Genomic DNA, 21974 nt, shown 5'->3' on the forward strand with positions numbered 1-21974 from the left:
TCAAGCTTCCACCTATCACCCAAGGCCCTACTTTGTAGCCCTGACTCCCAGCAGCCCCGGAAAATGAAGAAGTAGCAACAGGGATGTATCTGGCTGCCTACGTGGACGCTCAGGACTCATCTAAGCAGCCAAAGCTTGGGTTCCGTTTCTTGAGGATAAAGCTGGGTTGTGTGGGGACATGTGTCATGACAGGAGCCCTCTGCAGCCACGACGTCACTGCTGGGCTGCCAGGGCCCTGAGGCAGCCCCCCTTGTGCCTGCTTTGGTGACGTCCTTGGGGTCTGTGACTCAGGTTGTCAGAATGGTTCTCCTCAGGCCTGGGCAGCTGAATGGCCAGCTTTTCAGAGGGATGGAGAGCAGTGTGGGGATGTCTGATGAGGGAGAAGAGGACATGGCTTTTGAGGTTGTCCAGGAGGCTGTGAGCTGTGACTGGGGTTAGGAACCAGGGCTGCACTCTTCTGTGGAGCTCACTGGCGGGACAAGGATGGAGGCCATACCGTCTCTCCACCCTGAGCTCCCAGGTTCATGCAGGGATCAAGTGCTCTCCAAACCCGAGAGCCTATGAGTGACAGGAACAGAGGGGCAGGGGCAGGGGCAGGGGCAGGGGCAGGGGCAGGGGCAGGCAGGGCCGGGTGGGCTTTGACTGAAGAAGGCAGCTACTGACTCAGTGTTCCTGGGCATCCCCACTGCTGCAGGAAGAGATGGCTGCCAGGGCACGGGCTGTGCGGCCGGTAGCTCAGGTCCAATCTAGGGTCAGCTTTCCAGGCCAGGCAATCACAGAGGTAGGGCCAATGGCTGCCACATGCAAATAAGTATCACAGTGGCCCATGTGCAAATAAAACTTTATTGACAAAAAAAACAGGTCTAGGGCCAGACTTGGCCCAGGGCTGCAGGCCACAGTCTGAGCTCAGTAGGATGTGCCAGGCAGGGTCAGAGCTAGTTAGATGTCCCCTCCTGGAACAGCACCCTACCTCCACAGGATCCTGGCCATGTCCCCTCCAAGGCTGCCTCCCCTTTCCTCCCCAGAGCTTTTGCCTGCCCCAAAGTCTTTTATGTTTCAAAGAGGAATGGAAAACAAGGGTCATCTGCCCCACCTGGCTGCCTGCCGCTGACATCCCTTTGTGAGTATCCTCTAGGCTTCTACCCACAGCCTCCATGGCTCCGGCCCTCCTCCTCCCTCGGGTCAAACCCAAGTCTCCCTTGCAGCCCACCAGCAGGCCCACCCTGCCCCCACTCCTCCCTCTGTGACTCTTGCTGGGCTCCCTCTGCTCAACCCCAGGACCTTTGCTCATCTGTGGCCCTAGCTAGCATGGGAGGCAGACAGCAGCTGGGCTACTGACAAGCAAGGGGAGTCAGAGAACCCTGGCATCCTGTGGGGATACACTGACTCAGCCCCGTGCCACTGCGGTAAGATGGAGAGGTCTTGTGGATGGTGTCCCACCTCCTGGCAGCCCCTATACCCAGACCAGGACACGCTGTTCCCATCATCCTGGCTAAGGAGACCTCCATCCTGAGCCCATCTGGCCCTGGCCAGAAATGAGGACACAGCCATGGCCAGGCGGGAATAGGAGGTGCTCAAGGGCTTTAACTGATACTGAACTAGAGGCCTGAGACTGAGGCAAAAATACGACATCCTTCATTTGGGGTGGGGAGAAAAGGGGGGGGGCGAGGTTTTGTTGTTTTGTGTTTTTTTTTTTTTTGCACAAAGTAAAACCCAGGCGTCTCTGTGAGGTGTGTGTGCAGGGCCTTCTGCAGCCACTGCAGAGCCCACAAGAGATGCAGCCCGAGACCTCTGTGGCCCAGCCTCTTCCTCTAGGCCCAAGGTTGGGCCCTTTTTATTCTCTTTACAATATAAATAGAATTTCCAAGTATACATGGACACGGCGGCACTGGGCACTCAGGAGAGGCCCGGTCCCTCCAAGTACCCAGCAGGTCCCCAGGCCAGGCCTGTCTGTGCGGTCCTTTGTCACTTAGATGAGCTGTCCATCCTGGGGACGGACTGAAGCGCTAGGATGGCAGTGGCCTCTAGCGACAGCGCTACCCCACAGGCAGCGCCACCAGTGCAGTCTGGGTCCCTGTCTCTTGACTCGCGCTGCAAGGGAGGTGGCACCTGCTTCCCCGGCCCTCAGCCGTGGAGGCTCATGGAACCCCAGGCCACAGCTGTGGGACTCAGTCACCTTGGAAGCCTGGCTCACCCCTGGGGACACCTGCCATCCTAGGCAGTGGAGGCAGAGTGAGGTGGACTCTGCATGGCGGGGGCGGGGCGGGGGGGGCAGGACGGGGAAGGGACTCACGCTCCTGCAGGGCCCACCTCCCCCAGCAGGAAGCAGAAGACACCACAAGCAGCCACCACAGAGGTCACTGTGCACTGGGCTGTCGTCCTCCAGGGCGACACCTGTACAGAAGTACCTCTCCACCTGCTCAGTAGACAAATGACATCTGCAGGCAGCAAACAAGGACGAAGCTTTTACCTCCTCGCATCTTGGTTGCGAGGAGAACGAGCGTTTCCGCTGTCAGTTTTTAAAGCCACAAATCTAGAAGACAGTTGGGGCTGTGCCCCAGCGTCCTTGGCTGGCGTCTGTCACAGGAGGCTCTGGGATGCCCCGTAGCACCTTTAGGAGAAAAGCACAGCCAGGCCGGGTCCCACGGAATCGCTGCAGTCCAGGGACACTGGCCCCTCTCCCTGAGTCCGGCCATGTTGGATCCTGCTGGTCCTGTTGCCCAGGTAGGTCCCGCAGTGGGGACAGGGGTGGGCAGCATCTAGAAGGGTGCCCCAGGTCGGCCCTGTGCCTGCAGCAGGCTCTCCACGAAGGCCAGGTATTCTGGGCTGTGCCCTGTGTCCTCCGTGGTGGTGGCCAGCATGGTGGCCACCCGTGGGCGCTTAGCAGCCTTCACATCGTCTCCAGAGAAGCTGGGCTCCTGTGGTATGCCAGTGCCCAGTGACTACAGACATCAGAGATACGTTGTGGAGTTAGTTTAAGGTGGGTTCCATTCTTTTACATTACATTTAATTCAGTAAAGCTTTGTTACTTTGCTTGCCTAAAACACCTGATTTTTCTGTTTAAGAGCTGAATGGCCAATAGCTAGGCAGGAGGGAGAACTAGGTGGGGCTGCCAGGCAGAGAGAAGAAATAGAAGAAATCTAGGCTTAGGAGAGGAGCAAGAAAAGGAGGAGAGGAGGACACCCGGAGCCAGCCACCCAGCCACACAACCAGCCACGGAGTAAGAAGGAAAGAAAGATATATAGAATAAGGAAAGGTGAAAAGCCCAAAGGCAAAACGTAAAGAGAAATGAGATAATTTAAGCTAGAAAAGGTGGCTAGAAACAAGCCAAGCTAAGGCCAGGCATTTGTAAGAAAGAATAAGTCTCCACGTATTTATTTGGGAGCTGGGTGGAGAGTCCCCAAAGAGCTATAAAAAACCCCAAAAAACAAAAACACAACCACAGAGATGAGATGGGTCAGGCTGTCACCCCGGCAAAGCCCCTCGGGACCACGCTTGCCACTGCACCCTGACTCACACCCAAGGTGTGGTGCCTACCCGTCCCTAGATCTGCAGACTCTGCAGACAGCTGTCCCCTGGCTGAGCAGAGTCCAGAGTCGTGAGCCCTGATGACTGTGGTCAGTGCTGGGGCGTCACTTATGGCCAAGGAGGAGGGGGCAGCCTGTCTGGGACTGCATCTTCCACGCCCCAGAGGGAGGTGCCCAGGACACTCACCAGCCGGGACCGCACCCTCTTGGGCAGCTCCTCTTCCAGGGTGAAGATGTCCCCACGCTTCACCGTCAGCTGAGACCCGTCCTCAAACTCCACCTGCAGCAACATGGGGAGTCAGCATGGGGAGGGCCATAGGGTGCTGGCCCCACACCCACCAAGAGTCCAGAGGTGGCAAAGACTCAGGCATCCTGGGGTCACAGAGCCCTGTGGACAGCTGGCCAAGCCCAGGGCTGCCAAGGTTCTGAGCAGGCCCTGGGTGGCAGATGGCTGACATGGGTGAGACGCGCCTAGGCAGCAGCGCTGTGGCCTCCAGGACCAGACGCCAGGTCTGACTGTGCAGAGGGCTGGGCACAGGTCCTGGACGGGAGACTAAGGGGATCCCCAGGGTCCTCAGGACCTGCTTTCCTCAACTCAGAGTGACAGCTTGGCATGCCACCCCAAACAGACCCCCTCCTCCAGAAGTGATGCCCAAGGGATGGGTCAGGCTGCTGGGCTGGGAGGTGGACACCATGGGTGCTCTGGCATCAGGCCACCTTCTCTGGTGACAGCAGTGAGGAGCCCAAGTGACCAGTGGCCTGGGTTTCAGCCTGGCCTCCTGGCTGGATGAAGTCAAGTGGTGGAGGCCAAGGCTCTTCTGGTGCCTTTGAGGGGACACTGGAGCAGGGGTGAGCCTGGACAGGAGGCCTGCCGGGAAGCAGCTGGACTGCACAGTGTGGCTCTGACAGTCCGTACACTGAGAGTCAGGTTCCCCAGGAGGGGAATTCTGGAAGGTGCCCACTGCCACCCATCTGTGATACTCCAAAGGGCAGGCTGTACCACGCCCCCAACACTCTGAACAGCTACAGCCCTCAGTCCAGGCTGTCTCCATGGGCTCACACAGGCTTCTGGAACTGTCTTGAGAGGAGTGTGATGGACAAGTGAATACACCCATGCCCTGCTGTTGGGCTCCAGGGTGGGGTAACCTGGCTGCCCTCCCACTTTGGGCCAGCATCTTGCTTGGCCACACACTGTGCGGTGTGTGTCCCCAAGCTGCCTGTCTCCTGGGAAGGGATGGCTGGGCTGGACCCGCCCCCTCCCCTCGCGTCTGCCCAGGTGGGAGCACAGCTGTGCTGCAGTTGTGTTGTTCAGCTCTGTGCTTCCTGCTGTCTTGAGACCAGGTGTTGCTGCACAGCTCAGGCTGGCAGCTCCACCCCAGGCTGCTCTGTGGGTAGCTCCCCAAGCCCCACCCTGGTGCCAAGCGTCCCCAGCCCTGGCCTCCACGCCGCCGGTAGCCTGTGTGAGCACTGACATGGGGTAGGCTGGCAGAGGCTGAGCGTCGCCAGACGGCCGCTGTGCGGCTGCTCACCTGGTAGATGAGGCTGGTGGCCGCCGAGATGAACCTGGCTCTATACAGGTTGCCGTCCGTCCACCGCAGCTCCACCAGCTCGCCCTCAGGAGGCGGGCCTAGCCGCAAGCAGTCTCTGCTCTGCAGGAAGCAGACGGTGAGGTCCCGCCCCCCGTCCCGGAAGCCCGCCCCGCCCCGCCCCGCCCCTCCCTGCCCTGCCCCTCACAGTGATGCTCTCTGGATACAGGTTGTCGCTGTAGGAGCCATCGTCGAAGTTGACCTCGTAGAAGGTCTGCGCAGTACTGCCGATCACACGACAGCGATAGTACAGCCCGTTCCTGTTCTTGGTGATGACGACCTGGCCCAGGGACACAGCGCGCAGGAGCTGACCCTGGGGGGAGGGGGGCAATGGCATGTGTGGGCGGGGTTTTGCCCAAGCGGAGGAGGCCAAGTGGGCAGGGCTAGCCCACATGGGCGGGGCCCCTCGTGTAGCCGGGAATGTGGCCTCAGCACTCACCCCAGCGCCGCCCGCTCTGTGCTTGAGGCAGGTGATGGACACTACATAGGGCCAGTCGTCGGGCTCCATGAGGACACCAGCTGCATGTGCGCAGGTCACGTGGAAGGACGTGGAGCAGTGCTCGTAGGAACACTGGATGCAGGCGCCCGACACCTTCTTCATGCGCTTGCGGCAGTACACACACTTCTGCAGAGGATGGGGTACAGGGTTACCAGCAAGGACAGGGAGGAACCTTCCAGAACAGGTGGGGGTCAGGGGGACAACCACAGGCCAGGACTGGGGCTTGAAGGTATCTCAACCCAAATCACCTCTTCTCAGGCCTCCTCCCTGTAGCCCAGAGCTGTGTGTGTGTGTGTGTGTGTGTCCGTCCTAGTGCAGGGCCATCGGGGTTCTAAATTGTCAGGACCGAGGATGCAGAGGCCACATGAAGGATTTGTAGTCAGCATGCCATCCACCTGAGCCATAACGCTCTCATTAAAAGGCACCCAGCTGTCAGCCCCTGCTTCTGAAGGGGTCTCTGAGGCCATCCACTGGGCCTGCTCAGGTGGCCTGCACTTGGACTGGAACATGGTGCCAGGCCCCTGGACTTGTGACCCTGTCACCAGCCACCAGGGAGCCCAGGCTCTGGCTGTGAGCCAGCCCAGTCCCTACAGGGCTCCACAGCAGCCCTCCACCCAGTGTGTCCTGGCAGCAGGAGAGATGACCCAGGCAGGCAGAACAAGTACAGGACATTGTCCACGCCCCTAGCTGAGGGCCTGGCCTCCAGCTTGACCACAGCCAGCTGCCCTCCCAACTCGTGTGGTGCTAAGTGCCCGGAGCAGAGGCTATCCCAAGTCCGAGCTGAACCATCTCCATTCCCTCATCCCCCGACTTCCAGATGTAGGAAGGCCTGGCCCATGCCTTGGACACAGGTTAGGCAGCCACTGGCTGCAGCACGGGCCTCAGGTAGCCATGTGCATCTGGGCCCCACTCAGCCCACACCCAGAGGCAGGAGAGGACAGTAGGGAGGGGGGTTGCAGCAGGACAGGCCTGGGGACCCCGATGCTCTCCAGATGGCCATGGCAGTCCACTCTAGAGGTACACTGTACGTGGGCAAGCAAACTTGGACCTCTGACCTCCCTCACAATCCTGCTACAGAGGGGGGTGTGTGTTCATTCACAAGCCAGAAGAGGCAATGCTCACAGGAGCCTCAGCATGTACCAACATGGAGTGCCTTCATCAGATACTCGGTGACCCAACCGGGGCCGACAGTTTTCAAAGGAGGTGGATCCAGGCAGGTGCCCTGTGTGCGGTCACGAGGGGAACCATCGAGACGGTGGAGAGGGCTGTGCAGGGACTCAGGCTACACTGTGGGCCTGCGCCCTGACGGCGGGGGAGGGCTGCATGCCGAGGGCGGGGGTGGAAGACACCGGAGAGGGTTCCTAGAGTTTCAGAACAGTGTGACAACCCAGTGTGCTTGTGGCATGCATGCAGAGACAAGGGTGTCTCCTGCGTCTGACTATGCCAGCATCACTATCACGGTGCTCTAAGATGCAGAGGTGGGCAGGTGAGCCCGGCCACTCAGCCATGTACAGAAAGGAAGAAAGGAAGAGACGGCTCAGTGGAAAAGCACTGTCCAGCTCTGAGGACACGGGTGTGAATCAACAGAACCCATGCAAAGCCGGACTCGGAGTGTCTAATGCCCAGCGCTGCCATGGCATGATGGGAGTCAGAGCTGGGGAACCTGTGGGAGCTGAGCGGCCAGGTAGCTGGGCATCCACACGGAAAGACCCCACCTCAAGCAGGATGGAGGGCAAGGACTCACACCCGTGGTCGTCCTCTGGCTGCACAGGTGCCCGCACACGTGTGCACACACACAGGGCACACTGCTGAGTGCGTGACACAGTGGAGGAAGATGAAGCTTGGGATGTCACTCTGAGGGGGTTAGGGGTCCCAGCACAGGACAAGGCTCCTCTTCCCCAAGTCAGAGAAAGAAGCAGCATGGAGGGGCAGGCTGCAGCTGCTGCATGGCCTGGAGGGATGGCTCTCATGCATCACGAGCACGCTGAGCTCAGGCACTAACAGTACCTGCAAGTGTCTGGAACGAGCGGGGATACTTGGCCCAGGGCTACCGGGCTGCACTTGGGGGACTGTGCCCTGCACACTCAGAGCTCCCCTCCCTGCTGCAGGGCTTTGGGCCTGGAGAAATGGCAGTCCTAGGCTGGGCTGGGGCTGTCTTCCTAGGGTCTCTTAGTCCACCCCAGGACTACGGTTGGTGACCACAGCCTTGGGGACCTACCAGTTTCCACCGCTGCTCAGGGATGGCACTGACGTCCACAGGGTTGCGCTCAATCACGTTCAGGAACCGTACCTCGGGGACTGCAATGGCGCAGATCACGTGAATCCACCTGAGAGGTCAGGGCAGGGTCACAAGTGCACTGCTGATAGTTCCAAGGGGCCAGCCAGGCTGGGGGGTGGGGGCGGGGGCGGGCAGCGAGGCTTGTGGGCATTCAGGACACGGCTCCCCTCACGGTGACACCCTGTCTCTCTCCAACCTCCAGAGAAGCTGGGCAGGGAGACAGGAGGGCGAGGGTCGCACAGGGCAGGGCAGAGCAGGGCACACACCTGTGCTCCGTGGTCGTCTGCAGCGCTCCCCCGCGGAGGTTGCACAGACAGCATTCCTAGGGGACAGAGCATCAGGGTGAAGTGCAGCCACCTCCAATGTGCGCCGCCCCACCCAAGGGACACCCTAGGGATAGCGAGTGTCAAGCCCCAGCCTCAGCACAGCTAAGATCAAGACCACTGGCCCATGGAGGCCTAGAACCTCCCAGGCTTTAGGTGTCACCCAGCACAGGTGAGTTACCGCAGTCCAGGCATGGGCCGCACACCGGGAGCATGTCCAGCCCTCCTTGGCCAGCTCAGGCCGGACACCGTAGCAACCTGGAAGACAGCAGAGTGCTTGGATCAGACCAAATCTGTCACCCTCCCCACCTGCAGCCCTCCCCACCTGCAGCCCTCCCCACACCTGCAGCCCTCCCCACACCTGTAGCCCTCCCCACACCTGCAGCCCTCCCCACACCTGCAGCTTCCCACACCTGCAGCTCCCCACACCTGCAGCCCTCCCCACACCTGCAGCTTCCCACACCTGCAGCCCTCCCCACACCTGCAGCTCCCCACACCTGCAGCCCTCCCCACACCTGCAGCCCTCCCCACACCTGCAGCCCTCCCCACACCTGCAGCCCTCCCCACACCTGCAGCCCTCCCCACCTGCAGCTTCCCACACCTGCAGCTCCCCACACCTGCAGCTCCCCACACCTGCAGCTCCCCACACCTGCAGCTCCCCACACCTGCAGCCCTCCCCACACCTGCAGCTTCCCACACCTGCAGCCCTCCCCACACCTGCAGCCCTCCCCACACCTGCAGCTTCCCACACTTGTATAGTGTAGCCTCCTGGTCCAGAACCCTGGACAGTGCCCCCCCAACTCAAGAAGCCCTGGGTCCAGAAAGTGCCCTCCTGTCCCCAGAACCCCTCACAGCCAGATGCTGTGGAACACTCACTGGCATGGACCTGCAGGCAGCAGTGGGCACAGGAAATGAGTGGGCTGGTACCATCCTCACCGACATAGGAATTGGCAGGCAGTGGCTCTGTGTTCTCCCCACTCGAAGTGAAGCACATCTCAGGGATCAGTGGCCGTGTCCTCTGGCCACTTTTCGAGGGTGGCTGGACAGTACTGTCCCCTGGAGTGGCTGGGACCTCTCGCTCTGTCTGTACTGACTGCAGAGGCACGGCCATCAGGAGGTCACAGAGAGTCCCATAACCAGCTCAGGGCCACAGGAGGCCTGCTGCAGCCCCCCCTCACCTATCCTCAGAGTCTGGGGTGTTCATAGCTGCTCTCCCCTGGGGCTAGGGCTGCAATGGGACTGAGTGGGACGGGTGAGTCTGGGACACCCTACCTAGTATCCAGCAGCTGCAGCATCAACATGGGGGGCCAAGCTCACCTGGCTGTAGGGGTAGAAGAGAGTACAGATGGCGCAGTAGGGCTCGTTGAGGGCAGCTGCCGCATTGAACTTCCTCTCAGCTTGGAAACTAGCTGCCTTGTTCTTCCACTGCAGCGACAGCAGGGACTTCAAGGCCTCGGGGTCACTCACGTCGTCCTCTCCTGAGAACAGGAAGGCTTCTGTGATGGATGGGGGGCTTGAGTTGGAAAACAAGGCCCCACGGCGGCACCACCCCACTGCTGCCCCCGTCTGCACAGCCCTGGCTGGTACTTGGTGGGCTGCATTGCATTCCTAGCATGGAGGGAGGGGCTGGTTTCCCTCCATGGGTCTCCTCAGAGCTTAACCTAAGGCCTGGACCAAACATGCCACCCTCAGACACAGGCTCTTGTCTGTGAAGCTGGGCACAGTGCTGCCTACCTGCCCAGGAGCCTCAGCCACAAGCCTGCTGAAGCCTGGCCAACCTGTGCAGCAGCATGGCCCCAGGTGGGCGACAGGACAGAGGGAGTGTCAGGCAGAACCCACTCCATTCTTATCACCTTACACCTTCCAGCCCTAGGAACTCCTCAGAGTCTGGGACATCCTACCTAGTATCCAGCCTGCTCAGCCTGGGGAAGCCTCACACAGCCCAAGGGCACCAGAGACCCCAAGACTGTGCTGTGTTTGGACCCTGCCACCGGCCAAGAGACACTCAGGGTATGGAGCTGGGGAAAATTTGCCAGCCCAGGACTCCCCAGAGTGCCTTCTGGGAAGAGCTCAGCTGGGAGGCAAGAGCCTGGGGCTTGGTCTCAACTGTTTCCCAGATTCCTGTCACTCCTGTGGTGAGGTTTTGGGGTCCTGGGTGCTTCTAGAACCATCCTGTGAGCACAGTACGGCATTGGGTGGAAGAGCTGCCAGCCAGCTCTCAGACTCTGCTAACAGCTTACGGAGGAGCTGAAACCCACCAGGACCTGCACACAGGCCTGCTCCACCTGCCCTGCTAGCCAGCAGACCTCTGTACCCAAGGCTCAACCAGCAGTGGGGAGTCCCCGTGGGGCTGCCGCCTGCACTCACCAGCCCCCACCATCCATCCACAGCCACACCCTAAGCTAGCACTGCTTCCACACATCGGGGGGGACAAACCCTAGATGCCTAGTTCTGCAAGCGCTGATGAAGCTCCTGTGCAGAACTGAGGGTGCAGCCCTGGGACAGAGGAGCTGCTGCCACAGACCATGACCATGGCCCCAACCACTGTCTGCACGCTGCACCCCTCTGTCCCCACTGTCTGCACGCTGCGCCCTGTCACCACTGTCTGCACGCTGCAGCCCATTGCTTGGATGGGGAGTGGAACTATCAATGGTACCAGGGCCCCCAGCTGGAGATGGTTGTGATCTTGGCCCTCACTGGTCACATGACATTTGAGACTGGTTGGATGGTGGGGTGTGGTGGAGGCCCTGCAGGCAGCAAAAAACTGGGGAGGTTAAAGGTATGGGAAGGTGGGCAGCTGGGTCTCTGCAGATGTGAAGGAGCAGAGAATTCTGTGGTGGGTTTCCACAGTGTATGGATGGCCTGACTCAAGGGACTGGATGGATGGACACTGGCACCTGTGGAGGGGCTGGTCTGGGCCCCATGCCAGTGGAGGGAGGTAGCATGGTGGCTGGGGCCCTGCTCACCTTCATCACTCGAAGCCTCCTGTTTGACCACAGACAGTGGGGACCGTGTGGGTGGCCGACCCAAGGGATGACGACGGCTTTTTTTGATTTCCACCTTCAGCTTAGAGAAGGAGGATGGTGCCTGAAAGACACAGACTATGAATGCTGGAACCTGTCACCCACAGCGTGCACACGCACTCATGTCCACTCCTGTCACCCGCAGCATGCACATGCGCACTCACGTCCACTCCTGTCACCCACAGCGTGCACACGCACACTCACGTCCACTCCTGTCACCCATAGCGTGCAAACACGCACTCACGTCCATTCCTGTCACCCACAGCGTGCACACGCACACTCACATCCAGTGTCACCCACAGCGTGCACACGCGCACTCACGTCCACTCCTGTCACCCACAGCGTGCACATGCGCACTCACATCCAGTGTCATCCACAGCGTGCACACACACACTCACATCCAGTGTCACCCACAGCGTGCACACACACTCACATCCAGTGTCACCCACAGCGTGCACACACACTCACATCCACTTCTGTCACCCACAGCATGCACACATGCACTCACGTCCACTCCTGTCACCCACAGCGTGCACACACGCACTCACGTCCACTCCTGTCACCCACAGCATGCACACATGCACTCACGTCCACTCCTGTCACCCACAGCGTGCACACACACTCACATCCAGTGTCACCCACAGCATGCACACATGCACTCACGTCCACTCCTGTCACCCACAGCGTGCACACATGCACTCACGTCCACTCCTGTCACCCACAGCGTGCACACATGCACTCACGTCCACTCCTGTCACCCACAGCGTGCACACACGCACTCACGTCCACTCCTGTCACCCACAGCGTGCACACACACACTCACATCCACTTCTGTCACCCACAGCGTGCACACACACACTCACATCCAGTGTCACCCACAGCGTGCACACACACTCACATCCAGTGTCACCCACAGCGTGCACACACACTCACATCCACTCCTGTCACCCACAGCGTGCACACACGCACTCACGTCCACTCCTGTCACCCACAGCATGCACACACGCACTCACGTCCACTCCTGTCACCCACAGCGTGCACACACACACTCACATCCAGTGTCACCCACAGCGTGCACACACACTCACATCCACTCCTGTCACCCACAGCGTGCACACACGCACTCACGTCCACTCCTGTCACCCACAGCGTGCACACACACACTCACATCCACTTCTGTCACCCACAGCATGCACACGTGCACTCACGTCCACTCCTGTCACCCACAGCATGCACAAATGGACTCACGTCCACTCCTGTCACCCACAGCGTGCACACACGCACTCACATCCAGTGTCATCCACAGCACACACACTGACTCCAGTTGCTACCCTGGCATCCAGATGCTACACACAGCTGTGAGCAGAGCCACAGATGCACCTGGTGGCCATTAATCACCCACCTGTGCACTGCCAGCTTGGGCCTGGCCTTCGTCTTCCAGCCCCAGCTCCATGGGTGCCAGCTGTGGGTGGGCAGTGCGCTCCCTGTCGCCATCAGTGGGGTTGGTGCGGGGAAGCACATACAGCATGGGGATGATGGGCCTCGGCCGCACCTCTGCTTCCTCTCCCGGTGCCCCGGGAGGCAGCACCACATTGAGGGGTGCTGGTGGAGGACCCCCCTCTGCGGCCATGGGGCCCATGGTTGGAACCGGAGACTTGGGTGGGGGTGGTGGCCTCAGGCCCTCCTCAGTGGGTAACAGGGTTGGTGGGGCAGGCGGCAACAGGGGTGACAGGGGGCTGGGGGTCTTCTTCTTGCTCCGGGCCTTGGTTGGCCGGGGCTTGCCTCTGCCATCCTCTGGGGAAAGAAAGCATCACTTAGAAGCAAGCGGAAGCAGACAGAGCAGGAGACTATGGTCTGTGGCGAGGAGATCACAGAGGCTGGGGACTCAGTATCCCCAAAGCTTAGGCAAGTTCAACCTTCCAAAAGTGCCCAACACTGGGCCACTGCACTAAAAGAGATTCCTAAGCCAGGCAGTGGTGGCACACGCCTTTAATCCCAGCATTTGGGAGGCAGAGACAGGAATTCTGTGAGTTTGAGGCCAGCCTGGTCTACAGAGTGAGTTCCAGGACAGGCTCCAAAGCTACAGAGAAACCCTGTCTTGAAAAACAAAACAAAACAAAACAAACAAACAAAAAAAGACAATCCTGAGCTGATGTAGAGCTGCAGCCTGCCATCCCAGCATTCAGAGTATAAGGGAGGTGTACAAGGGCTAGATAGCCTGGGCTCATACTATCCTGTCTTAAAAAAAAGACAGAAAGAAAAGGGAAGGAAGGAAGGAAAAAGGAAAGAGAGAGAGAGAGAGAGAGAGAGAGAGAGAGAGAGAGAGAGAGGAGAGGAGAGGAGAAAAGAAGGAAGAAAGCAGGACCCTTTTGGAGTAGGTCTGGGAGGGGGAGCTGGGCTCTCAGGAAGTGGCTGTGAAGACACTCAGCTGTCCCAAGCTGTGGGTTCCTGCAGGCCAGCGCAGGTATGGGGAGGTTAGAGCAGATAACAGATCACGCAGCTACCAAAGAGGGACGAAGCAGCAGACAGGCCTGAGGACCTCCATGTGGTAGCCTCCTGACGGGGACATGAAGAAGAGGGGCCGATGGGACGTGTCTTTGGTGGTACTTTAGTTTGGTGCCACGATGGCTGTACAGCACACCACTTAACCTGTGCTGGGGTTCTTGGACTCAGGGAAGGATGCTGAGTATGGCCTCAGGAATCTGCTCCTGTAACCACGTTAGCTGCCGTGGAGTGCCATGGTGAGCACGGCCCTTCCACAGCCCCTGATCCTGGACCACAGGGTCCTGCCCTGCTTTTTTTTATGACCGACAACAGCTCTGTACGGCCAGGAGAGCCTGGAGCCCTTCGCAGGAGAAGCCCAAGAAGGGCCCTCAAAGCTCATCGCCTCACCACAGACCCTCAGTGGCCACATCAGTGGCCACACACCTGCCTTGGGGGTCAAGGAGAGATGGACTGAGGGTCCTAGCCTGGTCCCACTGGAGGGCTGTGGTGGAAAGCCTGGCGGACAGTCCTTCAGGGGTGACCGGGAGCTATGGCCAGGTGCCCCACAACATGCCTGAGTTTATCAGCCTGTCTGGTTCAGGGTCACAGGCCACAGGAGGCTGAGGTAGGCCACACATCTATCTACAGGTGTGGACTCTGCTCTAGCTCCTGAGGCTGAACACACTTGGAGGGCACAAGTGGTTCTGCCGCCTGGCTTGGCTGAGCCAGAATTGGCCCGTCACGGCCCTGTTGAGGGTCATTGTGCCAGCTCTGACCCATCATGGTATCAAGTCCAGCTGTGTTGCTGGGGGATTCCATCATCTGCCACCACCAATTCAGACAGGCTGTGGGACATGAGGACAGTGCCCAGCACCCTATCCTGAAGGTTAGGCTGGCTCCCTGTGGCACACCCAACCCCAGCCCTCAGAGCAGCAGAGGCCCTGCTGTGCCGTAGCCACTGTGACCATTTCCAGTCACTCAGGTGACAGCCAGGCCTCCAGATATGTGGCTGTCCCCACACACAAGACAGAATAGCAGATGCACAAAGAGCATTTAATTCAACCCTTCCTGTGTCCCTGACTCACCAGGTCAGGGAGATGACCTCTTGACCATTCAGAAGACCCTCGTCACACTGTCTCATCACATAGTGTGGATATGGGGACATGAGCTGCCACCCCCATAGGCCACCCTGCCCTGCCAACAGCCTGGGGTCTCTGCTCTGCACATATAGACCCCTCAAGGGACACATCATGCTCCAGAATACATCTTAGAGGTCACCAAAAGACATAGATGATTTGGTGCTGAGGTTAGCCTGGTGTCTTCACAAGAGGGGGCACGAGGCAGGTTTCCCTGGTGATAGAATGGCATGGGATTGGCATTCCTCCCAGCCTTGGGCTCAATCACTCCTGGATCTTACACTCTGACCAAATGTCAGTCACAGTCTGTGGACCTTAGATCCCTCACATGAGGAGACATGGCCCAAAGGCCCACATGCGTGCCCCACCATAAGAACTTGGAACTGATGGGCGAGTGTGACCTTGCAGGGTGACAGTGGGTGCCCATGATGCACAGAGCTCTGGCTGAGGGCCTCTTGGGAAGCCCCAGCACCCTCTTTCTTCACACCTATCAGAGAGGACATCCTAGGTGCCATGTGAGTCCCTGTCCAGCAGGAGACACGCTACATCTGCCTGCCTGTCACCATCCTTGGTGGCCCCAGTCTCTGCTGGAATGCCCTGGCAGGCGCCAGGTAAGAAGTGTCTGCTCACCACACTAGAGGCAGCCCGTCCCCAGATGGAGGGCCACAGCTATGGCAGGCTGAGCTACATGGCCATGGTCTGCTGTGTCTCTTGTGGCCACCCCACTGACTACTGGGATGCCATGGATGAGACCCAGTCACCTCCATCTGCTTCAGCCACCTCCTACCTAGCGGTTCCTCTTTCTGCTCTCTGAGGAGCAAGGCTTCAGACACCAGTCGGACGTGCTGACCATCATCCACGTGTTCCACAGTAAAACGTTGCCTACACATTTACACAGGACAGACACTGCTTCTACTTTACGGTGACTTAAGGTCAAGGAGAATCCTTAAGTCAGTGGTAGTGAAAACCCTCAAGACAGTCACACCCTGCCCTGGGGCCGGGGCCATGTCACCTCCCATAGCTGAAGGGACTCCTTAGATAGGATGAAGCCAAGGACTCTGAGGTCACCACAGGATCCTCAGAGGAAGCAGGATGAGAAGACAAGAGATGGGGATGCCACTCTGCTAGGTGAGTCAAGGGGACCACCCTCTCCCTCACATCATACTCAGGAATGGGGGCGCACCTGACACTAGATCCACAGGGAATAGACACATACTTTAAGGTGCCAAGTTCCCATAACCAGTTGCATGGCTACAGGGGCCCATATGCAGTGTGGAAGGTAGAAGCAGGGAGCCCAGGCTAGACCCTCAGCACACTGCCTACGTCTTGTGGCTTCTGTGTGTATTTGTGGGTATGGCATCACTCCAGCCCTCAGCTCCTGAGGATCCACATGTGACCGTGACAATCACAGACAATCCAGAAGGACACAGGAATGTCACAGCGCCTCCACTCCTGCAGCCTCCTGGCGTCTCCTGCTTCTGCAATAACTTGCTATTGCCATTACTCTCAGTGCAGGGCAGAGCAAGGCCTTGCGCAGGCCAGCAGGCACCTCACACCTCACCCCAACCATGATCAGGCATCTAGCTTGGAGGCCCCGGATCCGTGGCCATCAGTTTCTTCCTGTCAGCCTTAATGTGCAGTGTAGCTGGTTCTGACTGGTTCTTATTGGCTGGGTGGAGCCGCTGTCCACCAGTGTCCTTGCTCATCCACAGTGCCTGCACGTCCTGAGTCTCCGGCAGCCCCAGGGATCAGCCTGTGGTCACATTACACTGTGACCACACTGCTTTCCCTTGTTCGGCCTTTCCGGGCTGGAAGACCGTGTCATGGCGTGCTGTGGACAGGTCTCTGTAACTAACTCTCCCCAGCAGCCAGTGGGAATCTGAAAGGCTGTGTTGATACACACCGGTCCCTGGCCTCTCACCCCTGCCAGAAAGGCGACAGAGGGAAGCCCTTCCCTACCTCAGGGGCAAGACTGCAATTGAGTGGAAGCCAGCGGCAGGAATGAGGCACACAGAGAGAAGGTAGGAGGGCTGGGACACTCAGTGCCAGATTGCAGCTCAAGGTCCCATGTGCACAGGCGCCTGCACACCCTGGGCCATGGTGCATCCAGGCCAGCAGGAGCAAGATAGCAAAGCAGGGCCCAAGGGACCCAAACCCCACGCTGCAGGCACTGACCTTCCATGCATGGCCCGGCCTCGTGGCTCTGCGAGGGCAGCAGTTCCTCATCCTCATCCTCGTCCTCAGGTGTGGCCTCCTCCCGGGAACAGCCCCCAGCCTCATCCAGACCAGCCACCCCAGCCGCCGCCTCCCCAGGAGACTTGGAGTCTTCAGGCTTGGACTTCTTGGGCTGGCTCCGTCTCCGGTGCGACCTGGAGGAGGGCACTGGTCAGGCAGGAGGGGAAACGGAGGAGACTGAGGTAGTCCAGGGGGGGCAGGGAGGAGGGCCAGGGAGGAGCAGGGCTGGGGTGAAGCAGGTGATGGTGGCACGGGATGGGCAGGATGCTGTGGACTCGAGGGAGATCACTTACGCCGGCCCTGGCCTTCTGGTCGGCTCCCGCCTCCTCTCTAGACTCGGCCTCCTCTCCTCCTCAGCCTTTCTCCAGGGTCTGTTCTCCTTCACACTAATTTGTCTAGAATGTAAATTTCAGGGTTTTCCTCTGGCTCTGGGGCCCTCTCTACAGCCCTTCACATGGGGCTCTTAGGCCCCATGCCCAGCCTGAGCACAGGAACGTGCCACCCTAATGACGGCAGGGATGGCCCCTGGTGCCACAAACCGGCTCCACTGCATGAGGGGGTGGGGTGAGCATGTGCGAAAGAGGCAGAGGCAGGACCTCCCCCACCAGCACCTAAAGCTGCTTTGACTGACAAGGTGAACGGCTTCCTGCAGATCTGTGTCCCTAGGGTCCCTAGCCCAGTAGCCCTTACCCATCACAGCCCCTCAGTGGCCCAGAGAGCTGGGAAAGCCCAGCTCTGGGTGGTGGCCTCTAAGGTTCTGACCACAGCCTGCCCTCCTTTCCCTCACTCCTGAAACACCCCAGACCAGGGCAGGACCCCTCAATGAATGTGCAAGCCCCACCGAGATGAGCAGCAGGCAAGCAGGTGGCATTCCGAGGGGGATACAGGCAGAGGCGAGGTGTGCGTAGACGGTGGCTGCGGAAGGACGGGCTGGGGGACAGGCAGGAGTGAGGGGCAGGAGGCACTGACAGGAGAGACAGAAGGGAGGTTGGGGACACTCCACCCCTTCTGCTCTGGGTGGGCAGCCCAGCCAAGGGGTGACCTGGAAACACCGAGTCAGGGAGGAGGCTGGTGGCTCAGACCCTAACTGTTGCCCCCGCGTCCAGGGATGCTCCTGGTGGCTCCCAGCTCCAGACAGCAATCACACCCTGCCACCAACTCACTGGGCCACAGCTTCCTGAGTGGCCCTGATTCAGTCACTATCTTGACCCCACTGTGAGCTGGTCCTGGAAGCCACCCCAGGGGTCCGCCCAGCCCTTGCACAGCTGACTGGGACACTCAAGGTCTCACACCACATTGTTTACAACTGAGCACAGCAGCCTGCCTGGTTCCCCTAGTCACAGTGCTCAAGGCTCCAGGAAATGGGACCTTAGCCCACCTGTGCCCCACACCAGAAAATAAGGGACTCAGGACTTGGGTGTGTATGCTGCACGCATCCAGAGCAGGGAGAGCCACTGTATGCCAAAGAATAGCCATGCTGTATTACGACAAGCTGGGACCCAGTCTTGTGCCAGCTGTCACACCCCACACTGACACCCCTCCCAGAGACAAGGCCTGACCTATATCCTTTCCTCTGCCGCCCGCCCCCACCAGGCCTAATACACACAGACATGGCCACCCTTCTGTAACAGCCTCTTTAGGCAGCCCCTGTTCCCTCCCACCTGTGTGAGCCTGAGCTGGAGCAGCCCGACTCTTGGGGTCTGCTGCAACCCTCTTCTATTTGATGACTAACACTTCTTGGCATCTCCGGATGCTCTGGCCCCCCTCTAAACTCCTAAGTAGCTTGTCACTGTCTCCACGGTGGTGACCCTGGCACCCCTGCCTGTTCTAGATGGCATACGTCACTGTGGCTCTGCCAAGGTGAGCCTCTGCAGTCCCGCAGCAGCTTCCTCGGAAAGAAGTGCACTGTGGAGCTGCAGGTCTAAAGCTGTCTTTCCTGAGTCTGGCAGGCGGTCAGGCTGGGGGACCCTGGGAGGGGATCCTGGCTCTGCAGCCTTTAGCCTCATGCCAGGTTCTCTCTGGAAGCTCTGGGGACTGCCTGCTGAGGCCAGGTGAGGGACCCATGGGTGTGTTCTACATCGTGGGTGACCATCACCCTCCCCAGGACCAGGCTGCACACAGCCACTGTCTGCTTCTCTGAGAACTCACAGGAGGCTGGACTCCTTCCTCTACCTCTGTTCGGCTTTCAGCACCTTCCTTCCTTCCTTCCGCTGCTGCCCGGTGCTCCTGCATTCCCCTGCAGCATCCTGGGCCAGCTGTGCTGCCTTTGCCCATCCCTGCTCTTCTCCCATATGCTGTGGTGGCTTTGGAATCTCCTTGAAGGCCGTGTCTGTCCCATCCTGGCCCCTGGCCTTGTTTTGATCTGGCATTAAGGGTGCACTGGAGGGTGGGTGAGGGGCTTGCTGACCAGGCAGATGGAGGCAGACGTGGGAGGCTTCACGGTCGTTCCGATCAGAGCCACTAGATGGGACCTGTACTCAAGATGCCAGTCTTGTGCCATGAGATGAATGGCGTGTCCCAGGGAGTAGGCCTGGCTATGGGGGCTCAGGAAGGAGAGGCTAGGACTCCTCCACACCAGGGCTCCCACTGGCCTATGCAAGGCAAACAAGGCCTGGGATCCTCAAAGTTGTGGCCCAGTCCAGTCTGCTCTCGAAGGCCTCCTGCTGCCCCCTCAAGCACACCCCAGTGGGATCAGCACATGGCTGAACTGGGCGTCATTCTGTTGTTTGTAGAAGTCAAGTGTTGGTATGTGAATGACACAAATGCTTCTGAGGTGAAGGAAGGCAGGTGCCCTGGGACTTGAGTGACGGGTGTGCCGAGGAAGCCCACAGCCTTCGCTGAGAGGCAGGCACACACGATAAGGGGTGACAGCTGTGGAAACACGGTGACCTGCGCCCACAAAGCAGCTAGACTGCCCGCAGGCTCCAGCTGCCCTCAATTTGCTCCATTCCAGCCACTAAGGCAGATCTATGAGTGTTTAAAATATCCCCTGGGAAACTGAGGTACATTCTGGGGGGTTCAGGAGACATTCATAAGGCCCTGGCTGTGAGTGCTTCTGGACCAGCAGATGCCTTGAGGCATGGGCCGACTGGTGTTGAGGTCAGTAGGCTGGGGTGTCACACTGTGAAGCACCAACACCTCCTGACCCCAACATGTACACAGCAGGCTAGGTTGGCTGAGGACTGTGGTCAGCTCACCTGTTAAACTGTTGCAGGAGACTGGGAATGGGGACAGGGTGGGCACAGGACAGCGTGAGCTTAGGCCTGTGCTGAGGGAGCTAGCTCCGTGCAAACGTACAGGGGCACAGAAGGGCGCCCCTCGTGCAGTGAGGAGGCTAAGTACAGGTCTGCTGCTCTCGTAGCAGCTCCCAGCAGGGGGCCAGTGGGGAGTGTCTCGTGTCTAGGGTTGTGACCGGGGCACTGCACAGAAGGCAGAGAGGTCAGGGTGCTCTCTCAGTTCCTGCTGACAACAGTAGCCCCAGGCCCTTGTGTGTCAGGGAAGACACGTGCTCTGGCCCCACTCTGAAGCCCTGACGTGCCTCAGTTTCCCCAGGAGAGTCAAGCATGGGGACGAGGCACACCTGGGAGAAGCTGGCACATGCTCACTGCAATCTCAGCACCACATGCCATGGACCGTGGCAGCGGTCTCCCGCAGAGACCCGGGACTTCACAAGAAACAAACAGCTCTGGCCTTGTCCATTTCAACAGCTCTAAAGGAAATTATGTCCTTGGGAGCGGGCTTCATGTGCTATTCAGCCACTGCTGCATTAGCACGGCTTCCGGAGAGAAAGGATGGGATGCTGTGTGGGGAGGAAGCCCGTGAGAGGATGGCTGGAGGCGTGAGGGTGGGAGGTACCATGGGCCACTTCCTCTGGCCACAGGGTCCCATCTCTGGACGGCCCTGGTGTCACCGTGGTTCTGGAATGGTATCTGTTTACTTGTCGCCTGCTCAGCTGACCCATAAGCCCAAACACTGAAAACCAACCATCATGAAAGCATCCCCAAATCCTGCAGGCACACTCAGGCCCCACCACAGGCTGTCACCTGACTGCTAGGTGCTGCCAGAATCTGCTACAGAATGTTCTAGAACCACAAACTGCTCTCCAAGAGAGGAGGACACAGAGCAGGAAGTGGGTGGGTAAGACTGCAGCACACACACAGAGGTGTCAAGAGGACACCGTGAGGGAAGGCTTCAGACCACAGGTGACTGGCCCAGACACAGCCCTCACGGCCTGTCTGCAGAGCAGTGCCCCATGACCAGGGCTAAGGCAGCAGTGACCTCGAACTCGCCCGGAATGGAAGGTGGCAGGCTGCCCACATCACAGCCAATACGGGGCAGGCTGCACCTGGTTCCAGAAGACGCCACGGGTTCTGCAGCGCTTGGAAGCCATCGGGGATCCCAGGGCAGTGTCTGCAGGCCAAGCTAGCAGCTGGAACCTCTGTAAGGTCTTGTCAATGGTGGTGGCTCCTGAGTGGCAGCCCGAGACTGGCCTGCAGGGTGCAGAGTTCTTGGGCCTCCCTGGCCCTTCACAGGCAGACACCTGGTTCCATGCAGTCCCACCACTGTGGCCCTAGCTCAGCTCTAAGGCTGTCCTTGGCCTATCAGCAGCTCCCGCCCTTGCTGCGCTGCTGGAGGCAAGGAGTAAGATGGACCCTGGAGGGAGGGAGTGGGCCCAGCTGTGCAGACCTCCCTCTTAGACCATGGAGCCAGCTCACTCCCTAAGCCTGCTACCTGTTCTGCAAATCTACAGGCCAGCGCTCAAGGCTGTAGCAGCCCTGCCTAGGTCCCCAGTCAGAAGTGACCACGAGTAGCCAGGAGGGTCCAGCAATCCTTAGAAGCATGGCATCTGGTATGGGCTTTGGCCATATGAATGCTTGCAGGGG

General features: G+C 59.3%; 1 protein-coding gene across 4 annotated transcripts in view; it reads right to left on the reverse strand.

Moving 5' to 3' along the window:
- Positions 1–824: 824 nt before the first annotated feature.
- The window catches only part of Kdm4b (lysine demethylase 4B), a 75711-nt gene continuing 54561 nt past the window's right edge, over positions 825–21974 (reverse strand). Inside the window, exons 10-23 of one of the 4 annotated variants that reach the window (XM_059251781.1) lie at positions 17385–17486; positions 17032–17225; positions 12639–13030; positions 11180–11300; positions 9531–9691; positions 9090–9306; positions 8395–8471; positions 8157–8212; positions 7831–7939; positions 5553–5738; positions 5262–5426; positions 5057–5176; positions 3715–3807; positions 825–2942 (exon numbers count right to left, since the gene is read on the reverse strand). In XM_059251781.1, coding sequence (XP_059107764.1) covers positions 2760–2942; positions 3715–3807; positions 5057–5176; positions 5262–5426; positions 5553–5738; positions 7831–7939; positions 8157–8212; positions 8395–8471; positions 9090–9306; positions 9531–9691; positions 11180–11300; positions 12639–13030; positions 17032–17225; positions 17385–17486 — 2176 coding nt within the window. In that variant the 3' untranslated portion in view covers positions 825–2759. Of the gene's footprint in view, positions 2943–3714; positions 3808–5056; positions 5177–5261; positions 5739–7830; positions 7940–8156; positions 8213–8394; positions 8472–9089; positions 9307–9530; positions 9710–11179; positions 11301–12638; positions 13031–17031; positions 17226–17384; positions 17487–21974 lie in introns of all 4 variants that reach the window. The other 3 variants (XM_059251780.1, XM_059251779.1, XM_059251778.1) reach the window with 3 other exon arrangements.

The sequence above is a fragment of the Peromyscus eremicus genome, unplaced genomic scaffold (genome assembly GCF_949786415.1).
Source record: "Peromyscus eremicus unplaced genomic scaffold, PerEre_H2_v1 PerEre#2#chr22_unloc_1, whole genome shotgun sequence".
Taxonomy (NCBI): Eukaryota; Metazoa; Chordata; class Mammalia; order Rodentia; family Cricetidae; genus Peromyscus; species Peromyscus eremicus.